Source organism: Sceloporus occidentalis, unplaced genomic scaffold (genome assembly GCF_023333645.1).
Source record: "Sceloporus occidentalis isolate IW3139 unplaced genomic scaffold, rSceOcc1.0.p SCAF_127, whole genome shotgun sequence".
In the NCBI taxonomy this organism is placed as follows: domain Eukaryota; kingdom Metazoa; phylum Chordata; class Lepidosauria; order Squamata; family Phrynosomatidae; genus Sceloporus; species Sceloporus occidentalis.
In genome coordinates this window covers 12,749-30,383 of record NW_028317107.1, presented here as the reverse complement: position 1 = coordinate 30,383, position 17,635 = coordinate 12,749, and the positions used below count along the sequence as shown (strand labels likewise).

Sequence of the window (17,635 nt, the reverse complement as noted above, 5' to 3'; positions counted from 1 at the left end):
CAGATCCTTTTCCTTTTACGCTAGAAAACACGTAACGGGATACCTGCGGCATCTAACATAATGCATGCCGAGGCGCTTCATGCAGGCTCTAAGGTGACAATTCTAACCCTGGCCAACAGTATGCCACTATAACTCCCAGCATCCGGAGCCAGGAAACGGACAGACCAGACTAAGCGATCCCGGAGAACGTAGTATGGGGACATCTGAATCGCCCCAGGGAACCATGATGGTTTTGAGCAATTATTCACAATCTATCTATCTCAAGGGAAAGCGATTCTGTCTTTTCTGTTCAGATTACGGCGCTAATGAATATATCAGAGAGCTCGCCGCAAACGCAAGGGAATGATATCGCCGCAAACGCAAGGGAATGATATCGCCGCAAACGCAAGGGAATGATATCGCCGCAAACGCAAGGGAATGATATCGCCGCAAACGCAAGGGAATGATATCGCCGCAAACGCAAGGGAATGATATCGCCGCAAACGCAAGGGAATGATATCGCCGCAAACGCAAGGGAATGATATCGCCGCAAACGCAAGGGAATGATATCGCCGCAAACGCAAGGGAATGATATCGCCGCACGCCCCTCCTTAATCTGTTTTATACCCAGAGAGACCGGCGTACAGACACACTGCTGCAATGCAGCACCTCCCGGCAGCCACAACGGGCTCCGACACATCTCACAGCAGGGGGGGGGGGGGGGTTGTGTGTGTGTGTGTTAATACGGCTACTAATGGACCAAAATGGGTCCCAACCGAAAAGCGAGGATGGGAAACCAGTAAAACAGGAGCATGCGGAAAAATTAAGGTAGAATGGAGACATCTCAGAATCCCAAATCTGACCCGGATGGATTGCGTTTTCCGTTCTCCTAAAAAAGTAGAATGGGATAAGCTTTAGAGTCTAAAGGTAACCGTCAGGTCACTGTATTTACTATTCATTTTATTTCTCTATTGTAACCATTGTGATTGGGAGAATATGAATTGCAACATTGTGTCAATTATACAAAATATATATATATAAATATATATATGAGACTTACAAATAATGAAGTTAGAAAAATCCCCATAGGAACCAGTAGAATGTTTCTACAAACAGAACCATCCCACTGGTTGCCACGGTGATAAGACCACTTTCAGACTTTGCATCAGAACTGGATCTTTATAAAAGGCTAGTTCTCATTCGAAAGAAGCTGATTTTCCGCTACGTCCCAGGCTATAATAAGCACATCTGGCCTTCCTTACAAGTGTATGTAAGTCTGTTTTCAAACAGCACCCAAATGGTTAACAGATATAGTACCCCCTATATACCCCCCCCCCAAGGCACCAAAGGAGCTAATGAATATTCAAAAAGAAAACCCAAAACCCCCCCAAAACACCTATATCCATATAATTCAAACTCTGTTAACTTCCGCTTACCTTACTCAGTGACGGCAGAGAATCGCTTGCAGGTAAAACATTACCACATAAAAAATAAAAACCAGGATACTTTATGCCCGTTATATATATTTTTTAAACCTTTAATATGTATGCAGTCTCTCTTTTCCCCTAGAAAATGAAAGAATATTTACATATGGGTGAATTTTTTTCATAGCGATGAAAAGTGGAGAAAAAACAAAACAAAAATGCCAATGACCTAGAAATAGAAGAGAATGAAACAAAAAAAACTGCAGTCGCTGTACACTCGTATATAATAACTTAAGCCGTTCACTTGCTTCTAATTTGAGGTACAAACCCCAATTTCAAGGAATTATGCTACAACCAGGACCCCCACAGATATTTTGGGGGGGGGGATTTCGCATGCCCTATCGCGCAGGGACTGCAACCGCGTCGTGGAAAACAAAAGATGCAGCTGGATGAACCTAATTCACCAAGTAGGATTCTGAGGCTTGTCCTATAAAAAAAAAAGCTCAAAAAAAACCCAGGAAAACCAAAAATGCATCTCTGATGGCACCCCAAAAAAAAAAAAATCTATATAAAAAAAATCCCCCCCCCCCCAAAAAAAACGTAGAGGTGCATCGGAGACCAGAATTTGCATACATTTGTGTTCTGCAGGGGAAAAATGTTGTTTTTTTTTGTGAGTATTTGGTTTAGCGGGGAGTGCGGGTACCGACGGTTTTCCCCTCCGATGGAGTATAGAAAATAAATTAAAAGCCAGCGGGTCCCGAATCCTTCTCAGGCTGAGCTATCCCACTCCGAGCGCGGCTCCGAAGATCCATTGATGACTTTTTTCACTTTCTTCACACCCTCTGTTGCTCCTGTGGTTGTCACACTGCAGCGAGATCAAGACGTTAAAAGAAAATGAAAAAAAATATATATAAATAACAAATAAAAACAAAACAAACAAAAAAAAACCAACGCAGACTTTAGCCCAAGACCGATCACTAATTACAAAGATTATTACAGCCGGTCAGCAAAATGCAGCTGCTACTAATTAGGCGAAAAATACGGTCTATACTGGGGGGGGGGGGGGGATAATAAAAATACTTTATTTGACAGATGTTCTTTGGCTATGGAGACCCTCGACAGCAAATTAAGCTGGAATAGAGAGATTCCAGCGTTCTAAAGCTGAAGATGCCAACGTTACCTTTAAAATAACGCTCAGCCAGGGCCGGGAAAACGTAGCCTTGTCTACCAAAAGCCAATAATAACTGTGCCAAAAGCTTTGTATTTCATATTGATCTTACAGGACCTTGATGGAGAGTTATGGGGTTCTATTAACGCTATAAAAAAGTATATATATATATATATTTATTTTTTATTTATTTATTTATTTTTTTAACATGTGAATTTATGATTCTTTCAAATGACAAAATTCAGCGTTTTTAATATTGCTGCTGATAATATTGGTGGCCGGCCGATGCTATTTTACTATTATTATTTAAATTCGAACCTTTCCTTTCTGGAACGGTTTTCTTTGAAATATAAGAGATAAGGGGGGGGGGAGATGATTGAATTTTAAATCAAAAAGGTAAAAAAAAAATTAAAATATGAATTCTCGGGAAATATTCTGTGCCCCGCTAAATACGTTTCTCAAGACATAAAAGGGTTTGCTGCGCGGTTCCGCTCATCGCAGGGATCTGTGACATTTGAACATCGCCGGCGGTGATCAAGATGGATGTTAGAGAACACTTTGGCACGGAACACAAATGGAGGGCAAATACATAGCATTACTGAGGAGTTTTGGGATGAAGCCATTGTATATATACACAAGTTTTGCTTTTAGCCAATGACGGGGCAGCTGGTAGACGGAAAGAAGTGCAGAAAGCCAGGCCTCGAACGATGCTTTGATGTTTGGAGAAACGCTGGTCTTACTAAACTAGGACATCTGACCCGTTGGACACAAAACAGACACCGCTTGGAGGACAGCAGAAGTCACCTGCGAAGGAGCTGGAGGCTCAACGTTAAATAAGGGAAGGGGCCCGATGGAAAGAACATCGTGACTACCTGAAATAATGTATCAGCTGGTTCCTATAAAGAAAGAAGTAGGGATAAAACAGGGTATAGCCCACGGTTGCGGCCTAGAATGAGCGTGAGGTTAGGGATAGAGGTCTTTGGGGTCTTGATGATGACCACGGAACCTCATTTCCTACCAATAACACGAAGGATTACTAGCACACCGCCCAATTGGACGGGACCATATACAACTTAATTAAACTCAACCCATGCATGGACGGCGTCCGGGGTACTTACACTGCCTCCATTTCCAGGTCGTCGGCGTCGTCTTCCTGGGGAAGCTGAAGGTACGGGTTGTCTGACGCCGGGCGGAATTTATACCCGGTTAACACAATGAATATGAAGGTGGCCACTTCATCCAGGAGCTGCGGTATCACAAAAGAAAACGCGCCCGTTAGTGCAATCGCTGGGACAGATATAGATCAAGAACAAAAACCCGAACGATGGAACATTTCAGAGTAGAGTGCGGTTCAACACTCTACTAGTAAATGCATGCAAAGGGTTAAAACATCACATGCATTCACTTCTACCAAAGAAAGAAAAACCTAAAGTAAGGTCTATTTTCACCAAAGTTTGGTACGCCTATAAATTACCGTGGCGGCGACCGCCGGGGTGGGGAGCGCGCCGGGCGCTGGAAACATACCTGGTACATCCACTTCCATTTGAAGGGGACTGCAACCATAATAAAAATGGCGATGATCCGGGTGAAGTATATGAAGCAGACGATCTGGGGGTACGAGAGAGAGAGAGAGAGAGAGAGAGAGAGAGAGAGAGAGAGAGAGAGAGAGAGAGAGAGAGAGAGAGAGAGAGAGAGAGAGAGTTATTGCTGGTAAAGGACGTTCCCTCTCTGGTTTACCCAAATTCATATCTGACCGTGCTGTTTGCGGATATTTTTACTACTAAAAAGGGAAAAATAAATTCCAAAATTTTTTTTTCCCGATGCGTTTCTCATCTGCAGGCTTCCTGCTCTTGTGGCAGGAGTCCAATTTAACCTCCATTATTCCTGACTCGAGAGGCGATAAAAACCACCGGTCCCCTCGTACAGCAAGAAAGAAGCAATCAACGCCCTCAAAAACCGAAAGTCTTTGGCTACCGGACCCCGCAGACATCCCGCGCACCGCGAGCCGGCCGTCCAGGCTCGGAAACGCTCACCTCCAGTCGCCTTGCCGCCACATGCAAATTATTTGCGGTTAATTTGCATATGGCAACGTAATTTAGCGTAACTTTAGGACCAAAAACTAATTGGAAAGCCTTTTTCCCTGCCAGGAGCTGGATCTGGAAGCCGCTCCATTTGGAAAACCTCACGGTAACCGGCAGGAACGGCAGACTTTTGGCTGTGTTCGGGAGCCGTTTCGTTGCCCCTGCATCCATTTTTTCCCCCGATTCCACCAAAGCCGACAGCGACCGGCCACTCCAGCGAAGCACATGTCAGCGAACAGATCTGGGATTAATCTCGCGGAGAGGAATTTACGGCACCACTTAATAGATTGCTGCGAGAGCCCCGGGTTATTATGTCTGCGTTTCAAGCACCCAGGGCCATTGCCGTGATAGATCGCTCTAATGCAATTACCGTACAAGCCAACTACCCATCCGTTCTCATTTATCAGGGGGTAATATTCAGCACCGCAGAGCTGGGCAACTAACCAGGCCTGCCCCGGGGGGCATGAGCTATACTTTCCACCGGCAGCCATTGGTTTTACAGGAACAGTACCGTGCCGGCTTATGCCCCTTACTCACCTTCCCAAGGCATTCAGATACTGCGGTGCTAAAGCCACCTGAGTCTCCAACTCAGATCCGGGCAGTCCCTTAAAGACGGCAGGGCTGCTACAACACACAGGACTGAGGACCAACCCTTTACGTGCTGTAATATACCGTTTGTTTTTTATACACTGTATAGCTTAACACCCTGCTGTCACTGAAACAGTTAAACGTAAACGGCAATCGACCCAAAAGCAGAGCTGCACACAAATCTTGCCCTTTGACAAAGCGTCCTGCACAAGACAGTCACGGAACGCTTTGATCGGTAATAGATTATATTAACAATCTAGAACCCGAGCGATATATTAACCCTACATTCACAGGCATTACATTTACAGCCAAGCCATGCATCGGCCTGGGTGTACTGAATGTCAGCGGACGCTCCCTTCCCATCTTCGTCTGTTCTTCCGATAATAGAAAAGGACGCTGCAGCGCAGTTGAGGACTCGCGACTTACCATGACGTAGTAATGTCTGAAGAGCTTTAGCTTCGCCAAGTTGATCGCAGCTGCGGAAAGACAAGGATAGAAGACAAGAGGGTTAATTCAGATTAAGTTCTTAACCGGCACCTGCCACGTCTTCCAAGAGCCGGACCTTCGGAACGTAGCTTTTTTTTGCTGAACACAAAAAGGCTGAATTTGTTCTCGGATTTGTCGGGTATAGAGACAGACAGCAAACATTCTGAGCTCCAAGAAAAGAGGGACTGGCCAGAGGAAACAGGGACACTTTGGCACTATGTAAACTAATATATTGCTCCAATACTGAATACTGTATTTTCTTACGGTCCGCACATTCGAAGGCTCCGACAGACTAAGAGGACTAGCTACATCATGGTAAAGAGGGCTCGGCTCGCAAGCTTACAATCTAGAGGATACTTTTATTGAAGCCCAGGAGGAATCCAGAGTTCTATCCTAAAAATACTTCTCCCTCTAACGCTCCGTTAACCCCGCGGCATCAGACGGGGTCGGAATCTATAATATAAAAGCAGGGTTTGATTACACTCAGCGCCGACAGCTTCTGGCGACGGTTTTGGGCCAATGTAAGCCGGCGCGTGTTGGGTTTACGTGCGTAAACACCGTGTTCCCGGGGCCAGATCAACAAGCAGGCCAGATGGGCCGAGTATTTCCCCGACCCTTATATAGACAGAGGGCCGCGGAGGTATGCGAGGGAGCCGCGCAGCTACCTAAACGGAGATTATTAATTACAAACGCAGGCAAACAGACCACGGCTGTGATGTGATGGGGGGGGGGGGGTGAGGTTTGTACGGAAGATCGAAGTGAAGGAGTCTGGGGAACGTCACCCACTGTCCTCCGCCACCCACAACTCACAGCCGCTCAACTCATAAGAGGCCACTTGTCTGCTGCAAAGGTGCCAATTGTCTCACTTTAGTTTGAATAGTCCTGACAGTGTGATTAATAGTCGTACCTCCCCATGTCTCTGTGCCGAAAATGAAGAAAAGAAAATGGGGGATTTAGCCACCAAACAGAGCATTCGCAGGAGGGCTGCAGTTTCATCAATCACCTGATTAAAGTATGCATGATAAGGGGCCAGCAAAAATGGCCCTTTATAATGCATAGTGGATTTTGGGTGTTGAAACCGCCAACTCCTAAGCGAATAAACCCCTTTTGAAGATCCCATAATGAAATGTAACCACTGCATGAATCCGACGACACGCTGCCGACGTCACTAACTTTACAGCTGTATCAGTAATTAAAGCGACAGCGATACTGAAGCATCTAAAGCCGACGGGGCCGACATTTTCTGGTCGCCGACCATGATCTAAGTCCTAGCTGTCGTCCAATTGTCTCGGAACACCAGGAAACCGATGACGTTACATTGTATCTCCAGAGAGAAATAAAACGCTCGGTAACGTTAACCCGTTAAACGATACCGATCACCGCTGCGCGGAAGGCCCTTACACGCAGACATCTAATTGCAAGCAGTGCATTTTATAATTAGTGGAAATTCTGGATTCTATCCACTAAATGTCTTGGTGTATTTGCATAAATTACTGCAATTTTACTAATGACGTTGATTGTACCGAGTCAAAGCATTAACCTTGAACGCTCGCTACTGTGAAGTATTCCAAACGCGGGCTCCTAGCTACGTTAATTGATTCGACGAGGCACTTGTCCCGTGCGTTACCTTTTAAGAAACCCTACATATTGTTTTAATATACCGGATATAAACGTATAAAGAGTTTTAGGATTTTCTTGTGCTCCGGAGAATGTAGAACTATGGCCAATAATCTCATATACCGATCTGGCGTCTATGGAGGATCGTGCCACCGGCTGGCGGTATCTCTGCTGCTTGGGCTGCGATTCCATCTCCAAGATAATTACTTCTGAATTGAAGGTCCTCGCGGTGCTGCGGCAGCGCAGGCACAGATATAAACTAGCGTCCGTGATCAGAATGCATGGCAGGAGCGAGAACACGCTGTATACCTGCGGGCTTTAACTCCAACGCAAGAAAACGCAGCGGTGAAAGGGAATTAAGGAATACCGAGGGGTGTCTATTGTCACGGACTGTTAGAGACCCCCAACATATGGCTGGTCAAGAAGAGATTTAAAAGAAAGAACTGGCGGTACGCTGGACTAAACAAACAGCACCAGCTGGACTAATGGGAGCCTTCTGTACGTTTAAAACCCTGGGAGTAACATATTATCGGAGGCTACTCTATTAAAAAGTCGCCGGGCCAAATTTACATTTCAATAAGGAGCCGCAAAGCACCTTCTATCTGCGAGGTCACGCGTATCATGAAACAAAGGGGCTCGTATTCAATAGGAGATGGGGGAAGGGTACAAGAAACTTCTGGATAAGGGTGAGCGCGTGTGTGACGGGCGAGTTCGAGGCACAGATAGAGGCGACGTGGAGACAGAGGGGTCTAAGGTGATGTCTAATAATACGCGACGGATAATTGGGTTTCTACGTGGTAAAACGGATCAGTACGTCTTATTGCTTATAATGTATCTTCACTAATAAAGAGGAGACTCTCTAGGGGGCTAATGATTCTTACGAGTTGCCTTAATGCAGACAATTAAAATGGGTTAAGTGGAAAGTTCCTGCAGAGGCCTTAATAATGCGTGCAGACAGCATGGGGTCTCCTTATATAAAGAAACCCGCCACGGCGGGAGGCATCATGCCAACACGCACGCAAGGTGATTTACGAAAACCCACTTAAATGATACTTTTCCACCAAAAACCAAACACTGCAAAGGCGGCAGGTGCCAGTGTGTTTGGCATTCCCAGACAGGGATGTCGAGGTGCTGACGTGCTCAGCGGCATCTGGGGAGATTGCGGTAAACAAATCCACATGCATTCAGCAGAGTTTAGTTTAGCATCCTAGGAAATATAAGCAGCTCGATTTATTTCAAAGGGTGCCCTTTACAAAGGGTGTATTTACATGCGCGGTAAGCGGCATCATCCTACAATTTGACTCTCTATACCTTTTTTGTTTTGAACACTGCCATCTGGTGGCAGAAAAAGAGATCTGCGTGTCACGTGGGAATTTATTTTCTAATATAAGATATTTTCTTGTAGAGGGGTGAAAAAACTAAATACACACATATATATACATATACATACACACACATACATATATATATATGCATACATACACACACACACATCTCTATACATATACATCTCTCCTACAGTGTCTCAGGACATTTAACAAAATCTAATAGCCTACAAGTGGGATAACATCTAAGCCGTCCAGAAATAAAACAGAAGCCTTCTGTCTTTTACAATCTGTGTTAGCACAGATAGTATAGCCTCACCTTTCCCGTCTGTAGCCGATGCCTCCTGTAGATGCCTGATGGACCTGTTAACAATAAGTGAGAAGGGAATATTCAGGGGGAAACGCAACTAAATCGTTTGTGATCCTGCAAACGAGGAAAAACCCAAGTCTGCCTTTTGCGAGTTGTGATCAGGGATTTAAAACGCCAAAGAACGATTTCTTACCATATAACTGGGAAGAGGATCGCTCCGCAGCACAGGAGGTCCACGAGGAACAGAATCTCCTTCCACAGCCCGTACTCCGTCGTGCCTTCTTCTGTGGACTCTATGATGATGTAAGCCACATTGGCCAGAACCTGCCGAATTCAGAAGAGGTATTAGCACCGGTTTATTACATGAAGAAGAAAAAAAACAACAACTTCACTGTGAACCCATTCAGAAAAATCTCGATAACTGATAAGTGAACCTCAAAACACGCAATATCAAAAAGGTACTCGGGCTTCTTAAAGCAATACTTATCACCAGCATTTGGGGTAATGATGGAACATGCTCATCTATTACAAAGGGTTATTTGAATGCGTTTGCAGGTCTGTGCAGTTAACAAAATTAAGAAAAAAAATTACAGCTAAATCACCCTTTGGTGCTGAACCAGCCTCCCATAGCAGGGAAGGCTGCAGGCGTGAAATTCGCTCCTCCCAGTCCCTGCGTCAGCGAATGAGTCACCATTGACTGTTTTTTATTGTATTAGAAACCCAGAGACACAGAATAAAATGGATTTTAATGACTTCACCGTATCCCCAGCTGTGCTCACTGAGAATAGGCTCAGCATCGATATAAAACGTAAAAAAAAAAAAAAAAAAAAGTCCGATTCATAGCATTCTCAGGCATTGCGATGGCGTGTCACGGCGGTAGTAACCTGTAACGTGTGCTATTCACCGCTTGCTGCATCATAGAGTTGTACGGTTCACAGATCGTGGAGCTACTTCCCAAAAGCACCACACATTTACAATGGGGTTATTCACTAAAGGGAGAGTCGTCACCACTTCTCTACACGATCAGTGAGCTTCTGCTGCCGGTAGAGCTTGGCTAACCCTGTATAATGCATAATGAAATCAGTGAGATTCCTGTTGAACTATACATTACACATGGCCAGCTCAGCCCTTCTAGCTGGAGAAACCTGCCACTGTCGGCCCTACATAACGAATAGTAAAACGCTACCAACTCCCCATTCAGTGAATAAATGCCGTGGGGGGATAATATATTGCATTGAGATCGCCAGGTCTACACAAAGCAGGACACGGAAGCGCAGAAGGGGGTATTGGGACCCGGCACGTCCTCACCTGTAGTGGAATAACGATCATGAAAATCTTCTTATCTTTGTCGGATAGGATGTGTTTCACAAAGGCCCAGCCAGTTCCAATCAGTGCAATTGTGATGAAAAGCAGCGCTCCTTTCAGTCTGGAAGTCACAAGCAATTGCACAGCTAAGAAATCTTTAGTGTATCAAGTCATGCAATAAAGACAAATGTTGATTTTTCCATTTTTTTTATTTTTTTTTCTGTGAAAATTTAGTAAGGCTTTCAGCTTTGGGGGAAAGCATAGACACACATACCAGTTCCTCTTAAAGGAACACACCAGCCGACATATCATAACGCATGTTTGTAGAGGGCAGGTGTCGGGGGCTCGAAACAACATATAAACCTATAAAGTAAGGAGTATTTGACACTTACAAGTGTGTGATATAATATACCACAGCCCACCCTTCGATCGGGTACCCCTGAGAAGAAATGTAGTGGTAGTCGATCTGAAAAAAGAAAGGAACCAAGATATTTACATCATGGCAGTTCATAAAAACAGGGAAATTAAGATGCCGTGCTCGGTGATATACACAAGTGTTGCGTATAGGACACAGGCGATAGGTGAGCAGCAATAAATACGTTTTCTAAGCTTACGGAACCATGTGGCGTAATTAATGAAGAAAAGAAAATGATAACGTGGTGGTGGGAGGCGTATACGTACTGCATGAAACACCAGCGACAATGACTTTGTGAAAGGCAGCGCTGCCATCAGCCAATGGATCTTGAAGACATCACTCCTAAAGCGGACAACAGGTTTGTTGATTAATATAAGGTTCTGTCCAGAGAAATGGATCAGCGGTAGAGCACTAGCGTCATCCCCGACCCCGGCGAGACATAAACATACGTGCACCCCGCTGTTAAGCGTTACGTGGAGATCGCTTCCTTTCCTGCTCTTAATAGTTAAGTGGAAAATTGGGAATCTTTAAAGGAGTTGCCCATTTCTTGGGAATCCTACATTCAGAGGAATTGCTGTTAACGCGTTAAACTGCACGCTCCCCGACTTTCATACGTGATTTTCTTTTATTCCCATTTGTGTGGTTCCATTTAGACAAACTCTTAAGAAGTAAATACATTTAAATGAGGCAATTTCTCCATGATTAAGGATTTATTTCTGGGAAGGGCTTGGGCATCCAGCAGTACTTACACTGCCCCCCCCCCCGTATACCAGTAGCCAATTCTATACCTGCGCTTCCGGAGGATCTGAACCCAGAGGACTCCTGCCAAAAAAAAGAAGAGCGCCATAGAGATGTAAAGCTTAGGTAACGGAATCTCATCTGCTGAAAGGTAACTTTCTGGATTCTTGTTGATAATTTCAATCTGTAGGGGAAGACCAATCGCAAACGGTTAAAACTGCCAACAATTATATAGATGCAAGGACAAAAAACCTACAGCGGCAATTGTTATGCACCCAAATCATAGAGATCTTTAATTTGGAAGCTATAAGTTTGGAGAGTTTTAAAGAGCTGGAGAACATCTAGAGAACACCTTTAATTTTCAGATAAGAAAAACCCTAATGCTTTCCGCAGAACTACATCCATGATGTCCCGGCAAGCAGCGGAGGCTGGCATAACCTGCAAGAGTTTCTCAGGAAAAAAGGAAGATGAAATAAGTCGATCACTCACATCCAAACTGAAGAGGTGCTGGTCTCGGACTGAATTTCCAGCTCCCGCACAGCTGTGGAAGTAAAGGCTGTAGAGTCCCTCCAGCTCATTGGAGCTCACGTTAAAATCAAACTAAAAAAAGTAAAAGAGGCAAAGAGGGGAGATTACTCTCTGGAGCCGGCTAAGCAACGGCAGGAACCGGCACAACTGAATGAAGCCAATACCGACCTGGAATGATGCTACACCCTCCTCCACCTTCATAGAGCGATACTCGTCCTGAAAAGAAGAGTCAAAAAGCTTAACACACATCCATGGCAGCTATTCGTATAAAAACACACGTTCCCAAACAACCCACAAGTACCTAAACGCAAAATATATTGGCTTTGGCGATTATAAGGCTAAGGTAGGCAAGCCCCATATTCAGATTAACTATCCTCCGTTGTAGATGTACATTTGCATACAAGGTCCTAGAGCAATAACCCAAAAATAGGGTCCTATTGAACGAGAAACACTGCTAGAAAGAAAAAAGTTTTGCCCCAAAAACACATATATACTTACTTGTGTTTTTACTTTAATTTCTTTGTTAACTTTTTCTTTCTCTTTCTCTTTGTCTTTCTCTTTCTTGTCTTCACTCCCGGCCTCTGGAGCTGCAGCTTTACCTGAAAACCAAGAAATTTATAGATGTGAGGTTTATGAAAATATAGACAGACAATCGAGAACTTTGTAAAGAAACGTAAAAAAGCAAGGAAACGTCAGATGAACGAGAGTGTGATTTTTTAAAATTATTTTCTTTACCTGTATCCCTGCGGCTCTTCTGGTTACCAGGCGAAGGGATTTTTACCGTGGCGCTTTTAACGGTGGGACTTTTGGTTGCCGTCACGGTATCTTTAACCTCTGGAAGCGAGACAATAATGTTTGGCAAGCTGATGCCGCCAACGTTCTTGATATGGACACTAAATGTAGAGAAAAAGGGAAAAAAAACAAAAAACAACAAAACAAGCAAATGGGTTAAGAACAGAAAGTTTAGTTCAGGAGACCTTCGGAAGCTGAACTGGCCAACATGTGGGTAATTTAATGTTCTTGGGGGATTCTGGAAAATATTTAACCCCTTAAATACAATGCATTGTGAGCCCGTACACGTACGGGCTTTGTCGTGAAAGGGTTAATGAGAAAAATGACGTAGACGTAGTAAAAACTTACAATAAATACATTAAAAAAACGACAGTCTGAGTTAATGCTCAGACTGCATACGAGCCTCTGGGTCTAGCGATTGCTTCCACACATGTCTGCAAAGTTATTAAAAAAATTAATAACCAAAGTATTTTTTATAGCAATAAAAAAGTTAACAGAAAAAAATTTGATAAATATGTTTTATAGGCATAATAATTGAAAGTGTGGTTAATCCCCCTTTGATTCATTGGAACTATAAATGATAAATTTTAGGGGAAAAAATAAAGCTGCTCACCGTTTGTTGGTAAAGTCCAGTTTCAGCAGCGTTATGGAAACACTCTCTGGCGTATGCTTCAGGATGCAGTCCCGCACTTCCTGATCCTACGAACAAATAAACGCGTAAGTCAGCCCAAAATATACTGCGTTGGGAATCAAGACGCGCGCCTCTCCTCTTCAAAGCGGGTAAAATGAGGAATATCAAATGTTCCTGAGAACCAGGAACCAAAACTAATCTACTTTCCCTTAGTTTCTATCCAATCGTGCTTGTGCGTCACATGACAATTTGGCATTTCCTGAAAAATTTGGAATGAAGCAAAATGTTATATGATTGAAGAGCGATTTGTGGGGTGGGTTTGAGAATTCAATGCGGATACCTGTAGCGCTACAATTCCTCACCCCGCGTGATTATATATATATATATATACACACACACACACACACACACACACACACATTTAAAAAAAATTCAATAAGAGGAATTGATTTATCCGCTGGGCACGGAGGTACCTGGGCTTAATGAAAACACAGAACCCGGTCAATGTCTCAATCCCGGACCAAGTGTAAAATCCTGTATATGAAGTTTCAAGTTCTCCCGCACTTACCAGGTAGGTGGAAAAGCCATCGTTCTTTGTCCTGTCCAGGCTGAATCCAAACTAAAAAAAAACAGGAATGATGTTAGTGACAATATATACACTACCATTTAAAGGTTGGGGGTCACTTAGAATTCCTGGTTTTTGAAAGAAAAGAACATTCTGTCCATTAAAATTACATGAAATAGATCAGAAATCCAGCGCAGACGGGGTTAATGTTGTAAATGACTATTACCCTTTATCCCTCCCATCACTCCTGTGTCCCAATGGCCCTTTATCACTCCTGTGTCCCAATGGCCCTTTATCACTCCCATCACTCCTGTGTTCCAATGGCCCTTTATCACTCACATCACTCCTGTCTTCCAATGGCCCTTTATCACTCCCATCACTCCTGTGTCCCAATGGCCCTTTATCACTCCCATCACTCCAGTGTCCCAATGGCCCTTTATCACTCCCATCACTCCAGTGTCCCAATGGCCCTTTATCACTCCCATCACTCCTGTGTCCCAATGGCCCTTTATCACTCCCATCAGCAGAATTTCTCAGGGTTATCAGCAAAAGTTTGATGCCAGCCGAGTGTATACAGTATGTAAGCGCGGAAGTGTTTGCTAGAACCAGGAGCTCACTTCTCTAGGGGGGTCCGGTCAGAACAGAAGAGAAGAACCGCTGGGCCCATCGAGTCTATCCATTTTTCTCCTGCCACCAAACCCCCCAAACACACAGATGTACGTGCGGTGGGTTCTCTGGTCGAAGGAGGGGGTGTAGATCTCGGGTCACTTACCGTGTTGTTGTCTAGTTTGGAGAGATCCGTGTTGCTTTTTATTGAGAGGCCGTTAACCTTCACACTCATAGAGCCGTTTTCATAGAAACCAAAACTGTTGAGGTGGACCTTCTGCCGTATGTCGTCCTGAGTAAGGAAATATATATAAGTGAGAGACCCCGCGCCGCTAAAATAAAGTACGCTGCTGCTTAATCTTTATACAGCAAGATATTTAAAATAAAAAAACAGAGCGATCGGCCATAGAACTCGGGACTGTATGTGAAAACCCCATGAGCATTGCCAAGTATGAAAGCCTCACTGCTAGATAACCGTTACCCATCGCGCTTCACATTTACTTTATCAAGGTTTTAACCTGACCTTAATAGAAGGAAGAGTAAAAGTAAAACTTCCTTACAGGTGTCGCCGATAAAACTTTTCAGTTATCAAGCAATCTCAATGTTGAGAGAGAAAAATAAATAAAAGCACGGTCACCATCTGTGAAGCGCTGTCACCCGAGGCCTACTCATTACATTCTTTCCACCTTCTCGGATATTTGCCCCGTCGCTGTCATCACTCTCTTTGCACTAAACATTCTTTTACTCCCTACTAAGAATCCAGCGATGTCACCACCTGATCTCTCACACCTTCCACCAAGTCACCGTCTACCCATAGCTGCGCTGTCACTATCAGTCAGTGCGGTTACCTGCTGTCACTTTGCTGTCCCCCTCATCTCACTGTCACTCTCCAGCTGTCCAGCCTCTGTCCATCTAGCTGTCAGTCCCAACTCCTGCCTGACAGTCTCACCTTGCTGCCCTCCTCTTGCCTCGCACTCTCATCTTGCTGCCCTCCTCTTGCCTCCCACTCTCATCTTGCTGCCCTCCTCTTGCCCCCCACTCTCATCTTGCTGCCCTCCTCTTGCCTCCCACTCTCATCTTGCTGCCCTCCTCTTGCCCCCCACTCTCATCTTGCTGCCCTCCTCTTGCCCCCCACTCTCACCTTGCTGCCCTCTTCTTGCCCACCACTCTCACCTTGCTGACCTCTTCTTGCCCCCCACTCTAACCTTGCTGCCCTCCTCTTGCCCCCCACTCTCACCTTGCTGACCTCTTCTTGCCCCCCACTCTCATCTTGCTGTCACCCTCTTTTTTCCCCCCACTCTCATCTTGCTGTCACTCCACCTCTAGTTATCGCCCCCTGGCTGTGACCCCCTCACAGTGTTCTGTCTCCTGTCAGCGCCGCATTTAGTCCCCCGCGCCCGTTTATGTCACTCAGACCCAGCACCTGCCCACGATCCAGGATGTTCGCCTTGCGATATTTCTTCCGCCCCTCAGCCTAATAACCCCCAGCCGGCGCCTCCGCACTGACCTTCAGCGTGAGGTGATGAACACGAGCCCAGGACACATCGCACAGCAGCAGCACCAAACCCCAGAGCACCACCAGGGCCGAGGCCCCGGAACAACCGTCACCCCGAAGCGCCATGTTTATTCCAGCATCAGCATCCTTCTCACTTCCGGGAACTGGAGCAGCGATTGGCCACACCTTCCCTCCCCGGTCACATGACCAGCCGCTCTCCTAGTAACCGCAGAGCCTCTCCTTTGAGCTTGGTAACCGAAGCGAGTCTGCGTCTGATGACGTCATGACCATAGACGTCAAAATTGAAACTTTCTAACTTTCCCCCAGTATGGGCGCTATAATCAATTAAAGCTGCTGTTCCAGCTGCTCTTCTGAATGTAACATTTTAGTAGTTAATGTTATTGTTACAATACGCCCTCCTTTCTCCGAACATGTATTTTTTGTGCTAAAAAATGTTTTTGGTGACTGGTGTGACGCCAGTACTGGAACTCTGCCGGGTGCCATGTCTCTTCCGGGGCCGCCTGGAGGCATGTGGTGGCAGCACTGAGCGGCTGGGCCGTCAACACGCTGGAGGGAGGAGGTGGTTTCCATTGGAAACATCATTACTAGTACCATTCCCACCAAAATTGGGAATTGGGGCGTCCGGCAACACCTCCCCCGCGAAATGGACTTTCTCTGTGGAGACCCGGAGAGGCAGTGATTCACCCGGAGACTCTGGGGGAAACCTGTAGAGTCCCCGGGAATGCCGGTGGGCCCCATGCTGACCTCATCTGTCACTCCAGCAGCTGATCGGGCGCTGCGGTCAGTGGCCTGTTAAGTTACTTATTTGTTTTTTTTAGAAGATATTCCGATGCTGTGTGTTGGTTGACAGGAGTGATGGCACAAGTATTAGGAGCCCCTTTAGGGTGGCCGGTGACCCCATCCCCATTACCTGGAGAGGCGGCACTGCACCCAGAGAGTTCCCAGGTATGATAATAACCCAATCAAATCTCTAGAAAGTAATGCATACCTCTTAACATTTCAAATGGTTGGGGGTGGTTAGACGTGCGATTAGGGGCGGAGCTTTACCACAAGACTTTGTGACATTTTTACATTACTTTGTTATGTCCAGATATTTATGTAAGTGAGCGAGGCATCTAGAGGAAGAATAGTGTGTCTGTGACACTGAAGTATGCATACTGGACATGTGCTGAATTCTGTGTAAGCACAATAGTGCTCAGCCTCTCAAGCTCCACCCCCAACCGTCCCAATTCAAAGTTGTGAGGTATGTAAAGAGGAACACTTGGGAGGTATGGCAATGGCACGTCAATACACCAAGCATAAAAAAATCACATTTCATAAAGATAGAAATACATAATTCCAAACATTTCATATGGGCACTTTTGGTTTAAGGGGTGTGGTTTGTGCGTAGCTTTCACGACTTTATATATGATGTTGTGACATATTAAAAGCTATTTATGTCATTTGGTGAACTTGAATATTTGTTTTTATTTATATAATCCGACTTATAAAGAATCCTCTGCTATTTATATACATATTATATTTCCTTTTAGTATATCCCCCAACATTTCAACTGGCCAAA

At 45.0% G+C, this 17,635-nt stretch overlaps 1 protein-coding gene across 1 annotated transcript; it reads right to left on the bottom strand.

Annotated features, from left to right (window-relative positions):
* Positions 1 to 2,171: 2,171 nt before the first annotated feature.
* On the bottom strand, positions 2,172 to 16,179 carry LOC149281761 (protein GPR107-like). Its single transcript, XM_089498952.1, has 17 exons — positions 16,066 to 16,179; positions 14,725 to 14,850; positions 13,956 to 14,006; positions 13,370 to 13,455; positions 12,746 to 12,857; positions 12,133 to 12,180; positions 11,926 to 12,036; positions 11,487 to 11,620; positions 10,965 to 11,040; positions 10,676 to 10,749; positions 10,287 to 10,404; positions 9,172 to 9,302; positions 8,988 to 9,031; positions 5,667 to 5,716; positions 4,096 to 4,179; positions 3,690 to 3,817; positions 2,172 to 2,268 (listed from the first exon to the last, which is right to left on the bottom strand). The coding sequence occupies exons 1-17, from the start codon at positions 16,177 to 16,179 to the stop codon at positions 2,172 to 2,174; spliced, it is 1,584 nt and encodes a 527-aa protein (XP_089355078.1).
* Between the last annotated feature and the right edge of the window lie 1,456 nt (positions 16,180 to 17,635).

Excerpts from the sequence above, each read along its gene's own strand:
- LOC149281761 (XM_089498952.1), bottom strand. The coding sequence starts at position 16,179 with ATGGCGCTTCGGGGTGACGGTTGTTCCGGGGCCTCGGCCCTGGTGGTG. Across the intron at positions 9,303-10,286 it reads TGATCGTTATTCCACTACAG|GTTCTGGCCAATGTGGCTTA; the intron begins GTGAGGACGTGC and ends TGAATTCGGCAG. Across the intron at positions 9,032-9,171 it reads ATCCTCTTCCCAGTTATATG|GTCCATCAGGCATCTACAGG; the intron begins GTAAGAAATCGT and ends TATTGTTAACAG.